Consider the following 21,443-nt stretch of genomic DNA (forward strand, 5'->3'; position numbering starts at 1 on the left):
TAGTACAATATTGTTGTGCTTTGCATGAAAAGGGATTTAAACAAAAATGTATTTTGCTCACAATTTTTTTTAGCCTTTTATACATTATGTCTCTGAACGTATATAACCTCTGTGCCCTTTTGGCAGCAACAGAACCACTTATTATGGGTTGATCAGGCACTCCCAGTAAGATGCATATAATAAGTAAAGGAAATACAAAAATGCAGGCTGGTACAATATTGTTTAAAAAAAAACATATAATATAATGAATATAGGTAAAAAGCTTACCTTTACTAGGAGCCCATATATTTACTGTTATGTATTTGTAGACTCTGTGCCACATATGGAGTGGCACAACACCTCTTTATCCAAAATTTTAGATGGAGATATAGGCCAGAAAACACTTTAAAATGTGTAAACAAAGCTTTATTCTATATATAAAATAATAATAATAATGTAGATAAAGTAAAAAGTGTCTTTTAGCCCTGAGACGCATTTCGTCAGTTTTCTGGCTTTTTCAATTGATATCTCCACTTAGTTGATCTGTGAAACGTGTTGTACGCCTATCTTTTCTTCTTAATTTTATTTAAACATTAAAATATAGGTTTTAAATGTGTGATCATAAATCATTCTCAAAAACAGCTTGGCAGCAGTTAAACCTGAATATGAGTACAATAAAATAATGACTTTAACAACTCCTAATAAAGTGCTTAGTGAGAAAAATCGCATTAACTCAATCCGGCACTCAGCTCCCTCCCTTGTAACAAAAGAAGTTAACCAAAGATCTCCTCAAATCTTCAATAAGCACAAAAATAGGACAAAGGGTTTGTCCTGCTAGGGAAGATAGATACAGGACAACATAGTGCAAAACTGTATAGTGTAATATTGGTATAATATAAGTACCAATTGGCCACTTACACTTTGGAGCAAAATATAGAACCTTCAGATAATAGTTGATAGATATTTTCTCAGATTTTGAGCTTTATTGGTATCAATCTCATTCAGTGAGAGAAAAGACTAGGTACAATAACAGTAAAAGTAAAGTGCACAATGTAAATTTATTTACTTACACAGAAGTAAACAGTAGCAGATAAAACATATCACCAAAGAATCACAGGATTCACAAGGACTTCCTCAGTTGGACAAAATACAAAGTGCATAATCTTAAATATGGATTAGCCCTAAAATAGTTAAAGGACCACTTTAGGCACCCAGACCACTTCAGCTCAATGAAGTGGTCTGGGGGCCAGGTCCATCTAGGGTTAACCCTGCAGCTGTAAACATAGCAGTTTCAGAGAAACTGCTATGTTTACTTTATAATCCAGCCTCTAGTGGCTGTCTCATTGACAGCTGCTAGAGGTGCTTCCACGATTCTCACTGTGAAAATCACATTGAGAAGACACTGACGTCCATAGGAAAACATTGAGAAATGCTTTCCTATGGACTGATTGAATGCGCGCGTGGCTCTTGCCACGCATGCGCATTTGGCGCTGACGTCGGAAGAGGGAGGAGAGTTCCCCAGCGCCAAGGGAGCCCGGCGCTGGAGAAAGGTAAGAGTTTAACCCCTTCAGCCCAGCGGGAGGGGGACCGTGAGTGTGGGGGGGACCTAAAGACCCTATAGTGCCAAGAAAACGAGTTTGTTTTCCTGGCACTATAGTGGTCCTTTAATGTAATTTTTGTTCATTACTATACTGAGTTCTGTGTTTGCCTAAAAAAAAATTGAAAAAGCAATAATATCAGAAGCAGGCCAATGGAATTATTAATACACTGTGAATAAGTGTGTAAATATGTGCCTGGTATTTGTGTGAATATTGAGGAAGGCCTATGTTTGTTATTGATGTTAATAATAGTTTATCCGATTTCCCTTTCAACATGTTGCTTTAAGTCCTGGAATGAATAATCTCTAAACAGTCCAATGTTTTATCTACATTCTGTTCAGAGAATGTTTACAGCAAGTGACAATGACCTGTAGGTTGACTTATGCCAGGAAGAGCACAATATGAACGAGGTCAGGGAAAACAGAAAATAAACCAATGCAATGCATTTTGTAATTAACTACATTTCAGACATTTTCTAGGAAGTTATTCCACAGTTCTGTTTTCCATTGTTTTTCCATGACATTCACAGTGAAGCATTTTATCGTCTGTCATGCCCAAATCAAATATGCTAATTTGCTGCTAACATTAATTTAAATGTCTCTAACATTTGTACACATCATGAACACTTTATATTCTTGTATTTATATTGTTTACATGCCTAAGATCCTCATCAGTTTATCAACATCTCCAACCTGCTTTCTCAAATATTTCTGTACATGTTGTCCTCTCGTTGAAGACAATATTCCAATATTCTGAATATGGATTGTGGTTTGGTTTACAGGTGGAGTCTGAAGAACAGATCTTGGCCACGTTCTGTGGGAAGGAGAGCACTGACACGGAACTGGCTCCTGGACAACAGGTGATTACGGCACCTGGAAACTTTCTGAGTCTTACCTTCAGATCAGATTTCTCCAATGAGGAACGGTATACAGGTTTTGATGCCCATTATAGTGCTGTTGGTAAGTTACTTCCATTTTAAATGTTGAAGTGTTAATGTCTTGAATTTCTATATATGGGCACATGGGTTTAGGAAGTAGGAGTATGGGGGAGAATGAATCCCCCCGAAATATGGTGCAGACGAATGAGAGGGGTAAAATCAAACCAGTCATGATGACATAGAACTATACATTTGAACTATAAAACATGATTGGAAGACCCTGATTTTATAATTGATTTTTTTTAGAGGGATAGGTCTATTACATTAAATAGGTCTATATTCCAATAATAGCCTCCCCAGTGAAATATCATCAGGAGTATACTCACACTATGCACACATGCTACTAGTAACTGTCTGCTTAGCATAGTGTGTGTGTGTGTATGTGTGCACGCGTGTGTGTGTGTGTCAGAGTGCGTAGTAGTTTACTACACACACTACTGCATACATACTGCAATACACTTACTGCTACACATGCTGTTACCCACAATATTACTAAGACCCACTGCTGCAAACACATACAGGTATGCACTCTTAAATATACACACACTGCTATCAGGGCCGCCATCAGGGCATGACAACCATAACGGATGTCATGGTCCCGGCGGTCCTGTGGGGCCCCGAGCCCCACATTCATTATGTGCACATATATATATATATATATATATATATATATATAAAAATATATGTGCACAGAGGGGCCCCTGCTACCTATACAATGAAGAGGAGGCCCAGCAGCACACTCTGTCCTCCTTTCCAGCTGCTCTCTGTCTAACTTTCCTGCACCCTGCGGCCGCCAGAGCGTTGCCACAGGTTACTAAGGCAACGCTCCGCACAGCACGCAGGCCTGTCTCGTGAGAGTTAGTCAGAGAGGAGCTGTAGAGGAAGACAGTGTGTGTTGCTGGGCCCCCTCTTCAATGTACCGCGGCTGGCTCCCTCCACCATACCACTGGATCAACAGGAAATGTGATCTCCCCCCTCCCTGGCACGGTAAGAACCAGGGAGGGGGGAATAAAATTGAAATATACACAAATAAATAAAAAAAATAATACTCCCCTCCCCCTATTTTACACACACACTGAATCCTTACAAGCACACTCTGCACTACACACACTACATTCACTAAACACACTCTGCACTACACACACACACTACATTCACTAAACACACTCTGCACTACACACACACACTACATTCACTAAACACACTCTGCACTACATTCACTAAACACACTCAGCACTACACATACACTACATTCACTAAACACACTCTGCACTCACTACAAACACTACGTTTACTAAACACACTCTGCACTACACACACACACACTACATTCACTAAACACACTTTGCTCTACACACACACACTACATCCACTATACACATTTTGCTCTACACACATACACACTACATTCACTAAACACGCTCTGCACTACACATACACTACATTCACTATACACTCTCTGCACTCACTACAAACACTACATTCACTAAACACACTCTGCACTACACACACTACATTCACTAAACACACTTTGCACTACACACATACTACATTCACTAAACACACTTTGCACTACACACACACACACACACACTACATTCACTATACACACGTTTCACTCACTACACACTACATTTACTAAACACGCACGGCACTACACACACACACACGCACACTACATTCACTAAACACACTTTGCACTCACTACAAACACACTACATTCACTACAAACACAATACATTCACTATACACACTACATCCACTACAAAAACACACACTCTGCATTCACTATACACACACCTACATTCACGACACACACACTCTGCATCTAATGCATGCATACAAACATTACATACATTACACAAAACGTACAATCTGCATCCACTATACACACTGCATCCATGACACACATACCGCATCCACTATACACACACACACTTCATCCTTGTGGGCGGACTCGGGGCTGGCCCCGGGAGCCCAGATCTTGAGCTGTGTCAGGGGCCCTAACATTTCTGATGGCAGCCCTGACTGCTATACATGCACAAACTACAAAAAAACACACTATGTGTGTGTTTATAGACACCAATTTTTATCATATTTAAACAGTGACATTTTTTACTGTTTGAAAAGGACTGTGGATTGGGGGTGCTTGAGAATTCTATGCCAACAGGCACTAACAAGATACTTCTAGCCATTTGCTTGCCTTTAGTAGTTGTAAATATTTTGGAAGTTAATGGTCCTGATTCATATCGCACTTGCACCTACACACAATTACTGCAAAAATTCTTCTATTTTAAACCAAACTATTTGCTTAAAATGTATTGCGAGTAGGGATATTAACAGGGCAAAAACAAGTCATGTTCGAGCTGTAAGTGGAGCCTCTTGTTGCACTGTAAAATGCTTCTGGGTATCAGAAAGGAATTAATATACCAAGAGAGTAAAAAGACTGACAGAGCTTTCATACTCTGACTGAGTACCTTCGCCCAGTCCGCTTCCTAGCCGCTTTCAGGGACCCTAGAACACCTCATCCCCAATCACTGAAATTTGACTGGGGTCTCTCAGGAGCTGCAGCTCACTCCTTCCAGGCAGGTATTGTCCCCTCTGCCCTTTTCTCTTCAGCTTCTTCTCCAGGCAGATTTCCACATTTCTGTTTATAGAGTGACCAGCTACTGCCTTTTCAAAGGCACTTGTGGCTTTCAGGCATAGCTGTTTTTACATTGTCCCAGGCAACAGGGACCACGCAGCCAGCCAACAGGTCCAAAGACTGTGTTACTGGGATCCCCAAACAAATCAACCAGGGCACACAGTTCCAAAAGGCATTAACACACAAAGCTTTATTTTTTCCTCCCAGAACTAGTCCATATGCACATTACGTTCAACTTACTGCGACAACCTCCATAAAATAAAAAAATAACCAAATCATATGGAAAAACATACAGGGACTCATAATAACGCATTGACATATTTATAATGGGATGGGAAAAACAATAATAACAATAAATATCTCCCCTGTCTGCAGAATTCAATATATGCAAATCTACCTGAATATGAAAATTAACATGCCTTGCTATTCAGGTTGTGCATATACCTGTTTCAAGATCCCTACAACCAACAAATGGTGCTGAACAAGCTCCACAGCCAAATCCACTATGGGTGGTTAAAAGAACTAGCAGGACAGGAGAGCACACAAACATTTCACAATAAACAAATAAATTATACACACCATGCACCTTTAATGGGCACAGGGTGACTAAAACATAAGAGTAATCTGGGGACCCACACACAGTTTCCTTCTTCCGTCTCCAGTGATGGTGACTACCATCACACCTACATTTAAATTAATTATATTCTTTCATATGTTTGTGCTGCAGAAATTCAGTTTTCCTATCTTTCTGTGTATGTATTCTTTTGATGGTTATATTTATGCTTATTTAGATGTTGATGAGTGCACTGAGCGGAGTGATGAAGACCTAATGTGTGATCACCACTGTCACAATTATATTGGTGGCTTCTACTGCTCCTGCAGATTTGGTTATCTGCTCCACACAGACAACAGAACCTGCAAAGGTACTTTATGATGTCCACAAATGGGCAAAGTCCTTCTCTAGATTAACAAATCAAATACGAACTTTGTATTCTAGCATGTGTAGCACTCACTGTATGAGTTAATGTTTTAGTGTACCAACGTGAATATTTTCTAAAACCAATATCAGGTTATCAACACGTACATAATGTTTAAATTACTATCCATGCAAAATGTTTACATTGCGACACTAGCAACTTAAAGTAAAACTGTTTTTTTGTTGTTGTTTTACTAAATAGAATAATCTTGGTATTAACGGTGCCTATATATACGGAAGCTTCGTAATAGCTATACTGTGATTTTCGTTATTTGCAGTCGAGTGCAGTGATAATCTGTTTACCCAGAGGAGTGGAATCATTAATACTGCGGATTACCCCAACCCATACCCCAAGAGCTCTGACTGTCTGTACAAAATTGAGCTGGAGGAAGGCTTTGTGATCAATATCCATTTTGATGATAACTTTGATATTGAGGAACACCCAGATGTTTCGTGTCCTTATGATTACTTACAGGTATAATTTCTTTCTACCTTACATAGTTACATAGTTACATAGCTGAAAAGAGACTTGCGTCCATCAAGTTCAGCCTTCCTCATATTTGATTTTTGCTGTTGATCCAAAAGAAGGCAAACAAAAAACAGTTTGAAGCATTTCCAACTTTGCAACAAACTAGGAAATAAATTTCTTCTTGACCCCAGAATGGCACACAGATTTATCATTGGATCAAGCAGCTATTACCCTACATTGAAAAATGATATCCTTGAATATTCTGTTTTTGCAATAATGCATCTAGTTGCTGTTTGAACATCTGTATGGACTCTGATAAAACCACTTCTTCAGGCAGAGAATTCCACATCCTTATTGTTCTTACAGTAAAAAAAACGTTTCTTTGCCTTAGACAAAATCTTCTTTCTTCCAGTCTAAATGCCTGACCTTGTGTCCTATGTAAAGTCCGATATATATATATATATATATATATATATATATATATATGTTATCAAATCCCCTCTCAGGCAACGTTTTTCTGAACTAAAGAGGTTTAAATGTGTTAACCTTTCTTCATAGCTGATATGTTCCATTCCTTGCCGCTTTCTTATGTCAAAGTAATTGGATTTATCAAGTTAATAGGAATGCATTTCACTTTAAAATGGAGGCTTGTAATTCTGAAAAGTAATTCTTACACTTGAGCAAGTATCAAAACATATATTATTGGAGATGATTCGGCACAGTACCTTTTATGATATCTTCATTAATATATCTATATATAAATATATAATACTATAGCTTCCTAAATATTTATTTATTTATTTATCAAGCTAAATATCTATATGGATGGATAGACCAACAGGTAAAGATGAATATGGCTATAATGTGTTAACCCCTTAAGATACGTTTTACTGTTTTGAAACACTAATATTTGTGTTCAACGAAGTCCTCCGAGTATAACAGTACCTCATGTACAGGTTTTATGGTGTTTTCAAAAGTTACAGAGTCAAATATAAGGCTTGCGTTTCAGTTTTTTCACATTAAAATTCACCAGGTTGCCTTTGAGACCGTACGGTAGCCCAGGAATGAAAATTACCCCCATGATGGTATACCATTTGCAATGTTAGACAACCATGGGTATTGCAAATAGGGTATGTTCAGTTTTTTTTAGTAGCCACTTAGTCACAAACACTGGCCAAAATTTGAATTCAAATTAGTTTTTGCATTTTCAAATATTAACACTAACTTTGGCCAGTGTTTGTGACCAAGTGGCTACTAAAAAAGACTGGACATACTCCATTTGCAATACCTTAGGTTGTCTACTTTTGCAAATGGTATGCCATGGGGGTAATTCTTATTCCTGGCCTACCATATGGTCTCAAAGGCAACAAAACCAATCTGGCGAATTTCAATGGGAAAAAACTGAAATATGTAACACACTATATTTGACCCTGTAACTTCCCAAAACACCATAAAATCTGTACATAGGGGGTACTGTTTTACACGTGAGACATCGCTGAATACAAATATGTGTATGTTACTGCAGTAAAAGCAAACAGTATTTTGACATACACAGTTAAAATGTCACATAGAACTAAAAAAATTTTTAAAAAATCTAATTTTCTCCCATTTTTTTAATATTTTTTTCATATTAAATTATGTTCCATACCTAAATATTTTATGTTAAACGAAAGCCCTGTTTCCCCTGAATAAAATGATATATAATAGGTTTGGGTGCATTAAATATGAAAGAGGTGAATTACGGTTGGACAGACATTTAACGCAAATGCCAGGTTTTGTTTACATTTTGTTTTGATCACAACTTGTACATTTGGCTGCGGCCTTAACCCCTTCAGGACCGCTGACGGTTCAGGACCGTCAGCGGTAAAACGTGCGTTTGGACCGCTGACGGTCCTGAACCGTCATAAAGGTTTTGGGCTACTTACCTGATCGCCGTCGGTCCCACGGCGGCGATCAGCTCTCCTCCCGGTCCAGGGGGACTGCCTGTCTGCCCGGGCAGTCCCCCCTCGGCAGATCAGGACCCCACGGCCATGTGATCACTCGATCACATGACCGCAATAGGGGTCTTTGTATCTGCCTGCAGGGGGACTGTCTGTGCTGACAGGCAGTCTCCCTGCAAGTGAAAAATCAGAAATAAAGTTAAAAAAAAAAACAATCAGTGTAAAAAAAATTATAATATGTGTATATATATATATGATATATATACATGTATTATATCTATATATATAATATATGTATATGTATCATATATATAATGTCACACTAAGTGTATTTTTATATTTATATATACGTATATTAATATAAAAATACACTTATATTTAAATTACACACGAATATATACAATATATATAATAACTATATATATGGTATATATATATTATTATAAAATACAAATAATATGTTAATAAAAATAAATAACAAAAAATAAAAATAATTTTTAATAATTAAAAAAAAATTATATATATATATTCAATTTTATTCTAACAGTATTTTGATATTGATATATATATATTTATATCAAAATACACTTAGAATGTAATGATATATATATCTATGTATAAATAAATAAAAATAATACGAAATATACATATGTCCACATACAAAATTACATTAATAATTTCATAAATATACACGTAGACGTCAAATATATAAATATGTATATATATTAAAATTCTACGTGCATATTTATGTAATATTTTTACCTAATTAAGTAATTTTAATGATTGCAATTTGAGGGACCTGCCTGCCAACCCAGGCCAAAAGTCCAGATAATTTAATTTGCTAGCACTGTGCTTAACCCTGTAACTTTCTATGACACCCTAAATCCTGTACATGGGGGTACTGTTTTACTCGGGAGACTTCGCTGAACACAAATATTAGTGTTTCAAAACAGTAAAACATATCACAGCGATGATATTGTCAGTGAAAGTGAAGTTTTTTGCATTTTTCACACACAAACAGCTCTTTCACTGAGGATATTATTGCTGTGATATATTTTACTGTTCTGATACACTAATATTTGTGTTCAGCGAAGTCTCCTGAGTATAACAGTACCCCACATGTAGAGGTTTTATAGTGTTTGTGAAAGTTACAGGGTCAAATATAAGGCTTGATTTTTTTTATTGAAATTTGTCAGATTGGTTAGGTTGCCTTTGACAGCGTATGGTAGCCAAGGAATGAGAATTAGCCCCTTGATGGCATACCATTTACAAAAGAAGACAACCCAAGGTATTGCAAATGGGGTATGTTCAGCCTTTTTTAGTAGCCACTTAGTCACAAACACCGGCCAAAGTTAGCGGTTTTTGCATTTTTAACACACAAACAAATATAAATGCTAACTTTGGCCAGTGTTTGTGACTAGGTGGCTACTAAAAAAGACTGGACATACCCCATTTTAAATACCCTGGGTTGTCTACTTTAAAAAATATGTACATGTTAGGTGTGTTTCGGGGATTTATGACAGATAACGGTGTAACAATGTCACTATTGATACATTTAAAATATATATATATTGAAACAGCAATTTCCTACTTGTATTTATAGGCCTATAACTTGCAAAAAAAAGCAATAAAGCATGTAAACACTGGGTGTTTTTAAACTCGGGACAAAATTTTGAATCTATTTAGCAGTTTTTTTCATTAGCTTTTGTAGATAAGTAAAAGATTTTTCAAGTAAAAGTCCAAAAACATGTTTTTTTTTTTATTTTTCACCATATTTCATTATTTTTTTTAAATACAATATATGACATAATATAAATACTGGTATGTAAAGAAAGCCCTTCTTGTCTTGAAAAAAACAATATATAACTTGTATGGGAACCGTAAATGAGAGAGCGGAAAATTACAGCTAAACACAAACACCACAAAAGTGTTAAAACTGCTCTGGTCCTTAACGTACAAACATCGCAAAAACAGGCCGGTCCTGAAGGGGTTAAGGGGTTAACTGTTGTAAACTATCAAAATATTTACACTTTTCGACCACATCACATTTGTCAGTTAAAAAGATTTCTGCAGTGGTCTTTGTGTGTTCAGCAAAAGAGATTAGTACTTCATTTTTATAACACCTTACAGTGTGGAATTTGTAATGTGGCTTTTGTCTAAATAGATCAAAGCAGGAAGAAGGGAGTTTGGACCCTTTTGTGGAGAGAAATCACCTGGAAGAATAGAAACAGGAAGCAACAGTGTTCAGATTCTTTTCCACAGTGACAATTCTGGGGAGAATACAGGATGGAGGTTGACGTACACGGTCACAGGTAACTAGAGTGTGTCTTTTATATATAAATTTATGTGGACATTGACTGCCATGTGTAAATTGGTTTGGAGTTCTGTATATTACCTACAATCCATGTCTGGAAAAAGTTAATTTATTCAGAGTTATTGAATAACTCCTATTGAAACCCATGGGGAAATTTCCTTCACTATGCCAATAGCGTATACACAATTCCCAGAGTATGTTCCCATACCCCAGAATCATGTATACACTATTTTAATAATTGTAAACAAAATTTGCATTTCTTTGCAATTGCTGTACTAACAGCAAAGTTGGCGCTGTCATTATAACATCAGCACTGCTGAGCTCCTCTGCAGCTGCATTAGCTGGTGGGAAGATCTTTATATATCCTTACCCAGCCCTACACTGCTCACAAAGCAGATCTGTAGCTCTGGCTAGGTGAAGATCACTGCTTAGCTCCCCTCCATCAGAAAGGAGGTGCAGACCTGCATAAGAGCACATTGGGCCATCAGGGAAACTACTGGCTTCTGTTGAAATTAATAAATGTGCTCTTCTCGCAAAAATGTAAATGTAGAAGGGGGGGGGGGGGCATATTAAAAACACTATGTGGGGAAGATGTCCATAGAAGCAAAATGTCTCCATTCACAGTTTACACCCTTAGCTCACGCAGCCACACTTTGTCACCCACTAACTCACCCAGTCACACTCACCACACACAGTCATCCTGTCACAGTCACATTGACACAGTTGCGGTGTCACAGTCATCCTGCTACAATCACTCTCATATAGACACAGTCACACGCGGGCATTTGTCTGAATGTGTATAATATGTTATATGTGTGTACTAATTGATGTATAGTCTCTTAATGGTATTTATATAAGTTTGTGTGTACCTACCAGCTAAGAATAGCCTGCCTAACTCTAACACAGGGCCGGCGCTTCCTATAAGGTGAACTAGGCAGCCGCCTAGGGCGCCATATAGGAGGGGGCGCCCTGCGCCCCCATCGCCGGCTCTTTAAATGTTGCAGCCGCCTGAGCGCTCTATAGAGAGCGCTCAGGCGGCTGCCGCACTGCCTCACCTCCCCTGTAGCGTGGCCGAGCTCCTCTCCGGTCCGCAACCCGGCCGGACTGACAGGAAGTGCATACTGAGTGTGCACTTCCTGTCAGTCTGGCCAGGTACAGGAAACAGAAACTCCTGTACCGCGGACCGGAGAGGAGCTCGGCCACGTTACAGGCAAGGTGAGGTTAGGAGGAGAACTGGGGGGGGGGGTAAGAAGAACGAGGGGAGGGGGGTAAGAAGAAGAGGGAAGGTGGAGGAGTAAGAAGGAAACAAGGGGAGGGGAGTAAGAAGAATACAAGGGAGGGGGGAGTAAGAAGAAGACAAGTGGAGGGGGCTAAGAGGGGGGAGGGGGAGTATGAAGAGGGGTGGGGGGAGTAAGAAGAAGAGGGGAGCGGAGGGAGTAAGAAGAAAGGGGGGGAGTAAGAAGAAAGGGGGAGGGGGAGTAAGAAGAAAGGGGGGAAGGGGAGTAAGAAGAAGACAAGTGGAGGGGAGGAGTAAGAAGAAGAGGGGAGGGGGGAGTAAGAAGGAAGGGGGAGGGGGGAGTAAGAAGAAAGGGGGAGGGGGGTTAAGAAGAAGAGGGGAGTGGGGAGTAAGAAGAACACAGGGAGGGGGGAGTGAGAAGAACACGGGGGAGTCAGGTGAGAAGAACACAGGGAGGGGGGAGTGAGAAGAACACAGGGTTTCAGGGCCTGCCAGGGCACAGTGTCACACCAGTGCAACTCATATCTGGTGTAACAGTAGTGTACATAAAAAAAAAAAAACTAGAAATTTGACTGTGAAATAATAGCAGTCAATTTCCTTCACACGTGTGCGTTTCAGGGCCTGCCAGGGCACAGTGTCACACCAGTGCAACTCATATCTGGTGTAACAGTAGTGTATATTTTAAAAAAAAAATACAATTTTGACTGTAGTAGATTGAATAGCAGTTAGTTGTCTGCAAGCGTGTGTGTCAGGCCTCTACTCTGCCAACTTCTGTCAGTGCACAGTGCCACTCATATCTGTTGTCACAGTAGCTTGCACGCATAGTACCACTAATCGAAAAAAATATGACAGGCAGAGGCAGGCCACCCCGCAGGGGCCGTCGTGGTCATGGTGCTGTGATTCCCTTTGGCCCTAGAATAATGCCCAGTGTTCAGAGGCCACGTACCCTGAACTTGAAAAGTTCTGAGGACATAGTTGACAGGCTAACACACTACACCCAATCTTCTACAGCTTCCGCTCGGAACCTCGACGCACCATCCTCCTCCAGCTTAGCTTCGGGCACCTCTCAAGTTACCACTCGCCCGCCTGCCGCCACCACCAACACTAGCACCACAGCCGCTTCACTTGATCTGTCAGAGGAGTTATTTACACATCAGTTGGAAGAAATGAGTGGCGCGCAACCATTATTGCCAGAGGATGCAGATAACAGGGATATGTCTCAGTCAGGCAGCATTACACACATGGACGTACGGTGGGATGATGATGATGTTGTACCCGCTGCTGCTTCCTTCGCTGAGTTGTCAGATACAAGTGAAGCGGTTGATTATGACGATGCGTCCGTGGATGTCACGTGGGTGCCCGCTCGAAGAGAAGAAGAACAGGGGGAAAGTTCAGATGGGGAGACAGAGAGGAGGAGGAGACGAGTTGGAAGCAGGGGGAGGTCGTCGCAAGGAGCTAGTGGCACAGTCAGACAGCATGCATCGGCACCCGGGGTCAGCCAGACAGCACGCCAATCAACGCATGCTGTTGCCACCACCAGAATGCCGTCATTGCAGAGCTCAGCAGTGTGGCATTTTTTGTGTGTGTCTGCATCTGACAACAGCGATGCCATTTGCAACCTGTGCCAAAAGAAACTGAGTCGTGGGAAGTCCAACACCCACCTAGGTACAACTGCTTTGCGAAGGCACATGATCGCACATCACAAACAACTATGGGATCAACACATGAGTACAAGCAACACACAAACTCAAAGCCGCCATCCTCCTCCTGGTCCAGCATCTTCAGCCACGTCAACCACTGCTGTCCTCCTTGCCCCCTCTCAACCATCCGCCACTCCGTCTCTCGCCTTCAGCAGTTCCTGCTCATCTGCCCACAGTCAGGTGTCTGTCAAGGACATGTTTGAGCGTAAGAAGCCAATGTCACAAAGTCACCCCCTTGCCCGGCATCTGACAGCTGGCTTGTCTGAACTCTTAGCCCGCCAGCTTTTACCATACGAACTGGTGGAGTCTGAGGCGTTCCAAAAATTTGCAGCCATTGGGACACCGCAGTGGAAGGTACCCAGCTGAAATTTCTTTGCACAAAAGGCAATCCCTAACCTGTACTCGATTGTACAAAAGGAAGTAATGGCATGTCTGGCACACAGTGTTGTGGCAAGGGTCCATCTGACCACTGATACCTGGTCTGCAAAGCATGGTCAGGGCAGGTATATCACCTACACTGCGCATTGGGTAAACCTGCTGACGGCTGCCAAGCATGGAATGCGTGGCTCTGCAGAGGAGTTGGTGACAACGCCATGACCTGCAGGCAGTCCTGCTGCCACCTCCTCTACTCCTCCTACTCCATCCTCTTCCATTACCTCCTCGGCTGAGTCATCTTCTGCTGCTGCGTCCACATCAACGGCACCCCCCCAGCTCCCCAGGTACTATTCCACATCCTGGATACGGCAGTGTCATGCCGTCTTGGGGTTGACTTGCCTGAAAGCAGAGAGTCACACCGGACCAGCACTCCTGTCCGCCCTGAACGCACAGATGGATCAGTGGCTGACTCCGCACCAACTGGAGATCGGCAAAGTGGTTTGTGACAACGGAAAAAATTTGTTGGCGGCATTGAATTTGGGCAAGTTGACATATGTGCCGTGCATTACACATGTGTGTAATCTGATCGTACAACGCTTTGTGCATAAGTACCCAGTCTTACAGGATGTCCTGAAGCAGGCCAGGAAGGTGTGTGGCCATTTCAGGCGTTCCTACACGGCCATGGCGCACTTTTCAGATATCCAGCGGCGAAACAACATGCCAGTGAGGCGCTTGATTTGCGACAGCCCGACACTTTGGAATTCAACACTCCTAATGTTCGACCGCCTGCTCCAACAAGAAAAAGCTGTTAACGACTATTTGTATGACCGGGGTGCTAGGACAGCCTCTGCGGAGCTGGGAATTTTTTGCCACGTTACTGGACACTCATGCGCAATGCCTGTAGGCTCATGCGTCCTTTTGAGGAGGTGACAAACCTAGTCAGTCGCACCGAAGGCACCATCAGCGACATCATACCATTTGTTTTCTTCCTGGAGCATGCCCTGCGAAGAGTGCTGGATCAGGCCGTAGATGAGCGTGGAGAGGAAGAGGAAGAGTTGTGGTCACCATCACCACCAGAAACAGCCTTATCAGCATCGCTTGCTGGACCTGCGGCAACGCTGGAAGTTGTCACCTATCTGGTACCCGTGGGGTTGTACGTGGCTGGGGAGAAGAACATACCTTCAGTGAGATCACTGAGGACGAGGAACGGGACATGAGTAGCTCGGCATCCAACCTTGTGCAAATGGGGTCTTTCATGCTGTCGTGCCTGTTGAGGGACCCTCGTATAAAAAGGCTGAAATAGAACGACCTGTACTGGGAGTCCACGCTACCAGACCCCCGGTATAAGCAGAAAGTGCCTGAAATGTTACCGAATTACCACAAGTCGGAAAGGATGCAGCAGTTCCAAAATAAATTAAAAAGTATGCTTTACACAGCGTATAAGGGTGATGTCACAGCACAACGGGAATCTAACAGGGGAAGAGGTGAAAGTAATCCTCCCACGACCACGCCGGCAAGGACAGACGTGTTGTTGATGGAGGACATACGGAGCTTTTTAAGTCCTACACATCGCCACAGCCCTTCAGGGTCCACCCTCAGAGAACGACTCGACCGACAGGTAGCAGACTACCTCGCCTTAACTGCAGATACCGACACTCTGAGTAGCGATGAACCCCTTGACTACTGGGTGTGCAGGCTTGACCTGTGGCCTGAGCTATCCCAATTTGCGATAGAACTTCTGGCCTGCCCCGCTTCAAGTGTCCTGTCAGAAAGGACCTTCAGTGCAGCAGGAGGTATTGTCACTGAGAAGAGAAGTCGCCTAGGTCAAAAAAGTCTAGATTACCTCACCTTTATTAAGATGAATGAGGGATGGATCCCGAAGGGACTGACAGTGGGCGATACATTCGACTAAAAAAGGCCTGATGAGGGGGACATAACAGGGATTAAACTGATAAGAATAATACTAACACACCACTCCTATCTGGTGGCACATTAGATTGCAAGCGCAGTCCCCCAAATTTGAAGTAGGAGGACCGACCAAGCATCTTTTTCCATCTCCCGGTTCCTAAAATCGATGCCATATACACGTCCCCTGATAGGGGACGTAACAGGGATTAAACTGATAGGAATAATACTACTTAACACACCTTTTAATAACGCAGAGAGAGGTAACGCAGAGAGAGGAGTCTGAAGAAGAAGAGTCAGAGGAGGAAGGTGGCTTTGAGGAGGTGGAAGATCAAACACAGCAGGCGTCCCAGGGGGCTTGTTGTCACCTTTCGAGGATCCTTGGTGTTGTAGGTGGCTGGGTGCAGGAAGAGACCTTCAATGACATCAGTGAGGACAAGGAACGGGACATGGCTAGCTTGGTATCCAACCTTGTGCAAATGGGGAGTTTGCGGTTGTGCAAATGGACTGTTTGCGGTTGTTTGCGGTGCGTTAAACGGGGAGTTTGGTCTGTCACTGTGAAGCGGGCGTAACCCTTACACTACCTGATCGATACAACATCATACCTGATGTTTTAAAGCACGTTATTCCAAACTATTTAGGAATGTTAGGTGATTTATGCCCTTTATGGATTAAAACCAGACTCTGCATCAACTATGTAATTTTCCATGGGAGTTTTGCCATGGATCCCCCTCCGGCATGCCACAGTCCAGGTTTTAGTCCCCTTGATACAACTTTTCCATCACTATTGTGGCCAGAAAGAGTGCCTGTGGGTTTTAAAATTTGCCTGCCCATTGAAGTCTATGGCGGTTCGCCCGGCTCGCGGTTCGCGGAAGTTCGCGTTCGCCGTTCGCGAACCGAAAATTTTATGTTCGCGACATCACTAAAAGGGATATAATGTTTGCTATTTTGGGGTAAAATTGTCCTATGTCAACTATGTAATTTTCCATGGGAGTTTTGCCATGGATCCCCTTCTGGCATGCCACAGTCCAGGTGTTAGTCCCCTTGAAACAACTTTTCCATCAATTTGGTACAATACAGAATTTATTTAAAAAATCTGAATGATGATCAAAACAAATACAGATATCTCATATTATTAGCTGAGATTTTTCTGATTCTGCAATTTCCCCTAAAATGTGTGATTCCTTGGTTATTTCCCAGCTCAATGAATAACTATGTATGTTGAGATGTGATTATCTGGGTGTAAATGGTTGGATGGGTGTATCAGTGAGTCTTTGCATATAAGTTGGTATATCAGTGAGTAAGTTGGTGGTGTATGGGGGAGGACATAAAATAGATGATTAAATGTGATTAGAGCAGTTAATATTACCAGTAGTTGTGGGTTTGTGATTGGGTGGCTAGATGACAATATCTACAAGTTGAGTGAGAATATGTGGTACGGTATGTGACTGAAAATTACAGGGTGGCTGGTTGTTCATGGCTGGGATATTAGCATGGTATATAAGAAGGTGGGTTAGTGCAAGTGGGGAAAATGTTGCTTTGATGCCCTGTATATGGCTGGCTATTGATATCTATTTGTTCTATGTCACCTACATTATACTAGTTGTTTCCCTGTGATCTTCTATTAATCAATTAAAAAGTTCTTATTTTCCTGAACTTGTACTGCTAGCTGCCACTGGGAAAACATTTCTTTATTATGCACAAACTCTAAAACTGTGCATACTAATGCATGCTTGTGTGATAAAATTAAATTACATAGACACACACACAATCTGGCCCAGAACTGTTATTGTTCCAGTGTTATTGAAAAATAATAGAACGTCGCAATAATTCATTATCTCTAAATACATCTTTAAATAAAAAGCAAAGGTAATAGGTGCTCACTATAATGTAATAGGTATGGTGAGGGCTGCGGTACACAGTACAAGGATTCCCAAACCTCGTGAATAAAAAGATAGTAAAGTGTAAAGCGTATACTGCGCCCAAATGTACGTATAAATTTTGGGCGCAGTATACGCCATACACTCTACAACATCTTTAAATGTCTGTATTTTCAAATCTATGTTTATGTGGCTTTTCAAATCCTGCTTTTATTAAGAAACATTTTTTACATTTTTCTCGCCTCCAGGAACCTCTTGCCCAGATCTAAGACCTCCGCTAAATGGACAAATTGAACCCTCTCAGTCTAAGTACACATTTAAAGATCAGGCTGTTATCAGCTGCAAGCCGGGGTACCGTGTACTAAAAGTGAGTTCTCTTTTTCCTCTGTAGAAGATGATATATCATTTAGCTATACTTGAGTGAATTGTGAATTGTGTATTTTGGGGTTATAATTCCATTAAGAGTGTTGCATCAGAGTGTTAGGTATATTGTAATGTTTAGTGCCAGTGTTAGGGTTTTAGGTAAGGTTACTGTAAATATTAATGACTTTCTTACACAGAGCAAAATAGTGATATTAAGATATAGACCTTCCAGAGTAAACAGATTGCTCTCCTTTTTCTAGGACAATGTGGAAATGGACAGTTTTCAGATAGAATGCCAGAAGGATGGTACATGGAGTAACAGGATCCCGACATGTCAAAGTAAGAAACCGTGTGTTCTGCGGTTGTGCTACATTAATTTCCTATAGCAGTAATAATATGGTTTTGATAATTGTATTTGCCGTTACGCTTTGCACAGAAGAACATCTGTAGAAAAAAAAAAATGTGTCGCTATTGTCACAGCTGTTACACGTTATTGAGATATTTCAAAAAGAAGCAAATCATTTGAAGTATTTTTTATTCCATGCCTGTATTTCTAAAATTGTTTGTTTTATTTTATTTTACATTATCTTGCTCTTTTCATCCCTGCTCCTTTAGAGTTTCTTTCTTCTGCACACTAGTCAAACATTGCAATGAAGCATCAGGTTTTTTATTAAAAGTGTCAATGATGCTTAAGAACATTTTTATAGGCTCTGTTAAGTTACATGGCAGAGAAACTGTTAAAATCTAGCTAAAATGTGTATAGAGGCAAGTATCACCTTCAGTTAATATTGTTTTTAAAATGTCAGTGTTTTCTAGAGAGCTGCACAGGGGATAGACCTTCTTAGGGTGGCTTGCAGCCTACCATATGTTGAAAGTGATATCAGAGGTAAACAAGAAGATGAAATTGGAGGTTGTTTTTTTTAACCTGAAACAGCTATTTTTGGTGAAGCTCCCTTAGTTCCATAGATGTAAACTGTTATCTCTGGAGTCCTTTGGTACTCCAATGGTTAATACTTTAAGAGGGATTCAGGTTACTGCTGATTAGGTTTATCTGCATGAAATCTATTTGCATGAAATACTAATTTCCTCCTTTACTATTTTCTCTCTCCTTTTGTTTTCCCCTTTCCTCTGCCTTTGAATCTATCCTTTTTTTATTTTTATTATTTTTTTATGCATCTCTTGCTTTAATTACAACTACAGAAAAGAATGTCAGAATGAGATGAAGACTGGAGTGGAAACAGACTATCCTAGACTTTCCTGTACTTTGTATATTTCTGCCTAGTAACATTTAAACTAGCTGTCGAAAAAAAAAAATCCTTTACAGTCTACAGTAGCAGGACAGCACAAAAAACTAGCCATATCTGTTTCCCAGATCAGTATATTTTTGGATATTTAAAGACTATTTGCCAGAAGGAAGCAATTCTAAATTACACCATCTGGACTGTCTACAGACTGCTCCTACAAACTATAATTTGTTTAAGCTTAGAATTGATTTAAAAAAAATAAAAATAATAATAATAAAAATGATATATATATATTTATAAACACTCCTTAAAATAAAATGTCAAATGTATGTATCCAAGCATGTGTATTGGTTAGTTGGTCCTCAGAATCACGTGCATTCTTTAAGGATGCTTTAACAGTGTGGGTGCTGGTTTTAAAATCAGCATAAATCAACCATTGTGGAATTTGAAGGTTTATTTCTGCCAGATGCGTCACTTTAGTAGCAGTTGTTTATTGTTCTATAGTCAAACAAATCCTTGATGTAATTTGCTAAAAAGCGAAACAGATGCTGTTCACAGTGAGCAGTGAATTTCTACAGTTTCTAGTGAAAGTTATTTTACAGTAAGTTTATAACTGGAACCCAGTTGGCTGATATTTCTGACATTGCGGAGTCTGGAGAACTTAGGTATTAAATTTGAAGAAACTCAGTAAGACTATGTTAAAACTGTGGAAAAATCCTAGCATTTTTTATTCTGAATTTATAGAAACATGTAGCCAATCATTACATTACTTACTGCACAAAGTATAAACCTGTATGGTTGTTGTTGGAACAAAATTGCTTTCTTGATAGTAAAAATAGAGTATTTCCAGATCTGGGATTGTAAATCATTTGCCTTGGAAATATTCTGATTACTTAGTTGCAAACACTATGGAAGTTTATCAGGTCTAAACCCTTCTTTTTTCTAAATCGTGTCATTCCAACTAAATCTTAGCATTATACATCACTGTTATTTATATAAAGGACTTCTACATGACTGTTCTTTAGGTACAGGAATTCTATAAGTAACAACCCTTTCAGTCTAAGCTTTGATTTCCTACACAATCAGAATGTGTTCTACTTGCTCAGAATATAATCTTATGTTTACCACCTTCTCTTTGCTGAAATACAGGTGAGTAAAGGTGTTTGATGAAACTTGAATACTACTAAGGCTACTGTTGATACTTTTATACAAATCTCACATGAAACATCTAAACACTCTTTATGACCATCAACAGCTAATTATGTATTTTCTATACATAATTTTGAACAAAACAACAAATCTATAGATTTCATTGCCATAAAAAAATAGGGCGGCCCAACCATAGTGTTACCATCTGACTTTTCTGTAAGTCACGCTTTTCTAGCTACCTTCATAATATTTTGGGAGTTTACACTATTATATAATAAGCTCCGACATGAAGAAGGAGATTTATGAAATTTATCTGAAAATTCTCTTTTTGTTTTTCATCTGTGGTCTGTTTGTATTTATTAAACAGTTGTAAAACTAGTCTAAAAGTGACAGATTTTTTTCATCTTAAATTCTGCACTTGTTTTTCTGACAATAGCATTTTCCTGCTATTGTTAAGATCGATGTTACATTTGCTAGCGATGCTTCCAATTACCCATTTGTGTGGGAAGCTGGTCACCATGATGTTGTCTTGCCAGTATTTTCTATTATCTTTAAAAAATGACAATTTCATTATCTCATGAGAAAATTTGTATGGAGCAAGTCATCTGTGCTTTCTGTTTAATGTGAAGTTAACTGCCAGTTAATAAAAAAATTGAGAGAGAAGCATAGATTTGTCATCTATAAAGGCAAATTTGCTGGTTTACAAAGCAACAGCCAAAGGTAAAGTGGCATA

General features: G+C 40.2%; 1 protein-coding gene across 2 annotated transcripts in view; it reads left to right on the forward strand.

Annotated features, from left to right (window-relative positions):
- Positions 1 to 21,443, forward strand: part of MASP1 (MBL associated serine protease 1) — a 136,208-nt gene that overhangs the window by 46,063 nt on the left and 68,702 nt on the right. For both annotated transcript variants that reach the window (XM_063442813.1, XM_063442814.1), the window contains exons 3-8: positions 2,359 to 2,536; positions 5,950 to 6,081; positions 6,413 to 6,609; positions 10,708 to 10,855; positions 18,203 to 18,321; positions 18,578 to 18,656. In XM_063442813.1, the coding sequence (XP_063298883.1) occupies positions 2,359 to 2,536; positions 5,950 to 6,081; positions 6,413 to 6,609; positions 10,708 to 10,855; positions 18,203 to 18,321; positions 18,578 to 18,656 (853 nt within the window). The remainder of the gene's footprint in view (positions 1 to 2,358; positions 2,537 to 5,949; positions 6,082 to 6,412; positions 6,610 to 10,707; positions 10,856 to 18,202; positions 18,322 to 18,577; positions 18,657 to 21,443) is intronic.

The sequence above is a fragment of the Pelobates fuscus genome, chromosome 2 (genome assembly GCF_036172605.1).
Source record: "Pelobates fuscus isolate aPelFus1 chromosome 2, aPelFus1.pri, whole genome shotgun sequence".
NCBI classification, from domain to species: Eukaryota; Metazoa; Chordata; class Amphibia; order Anura; family Pelobatidae; genus Pelobates; species Pelobates fuscus.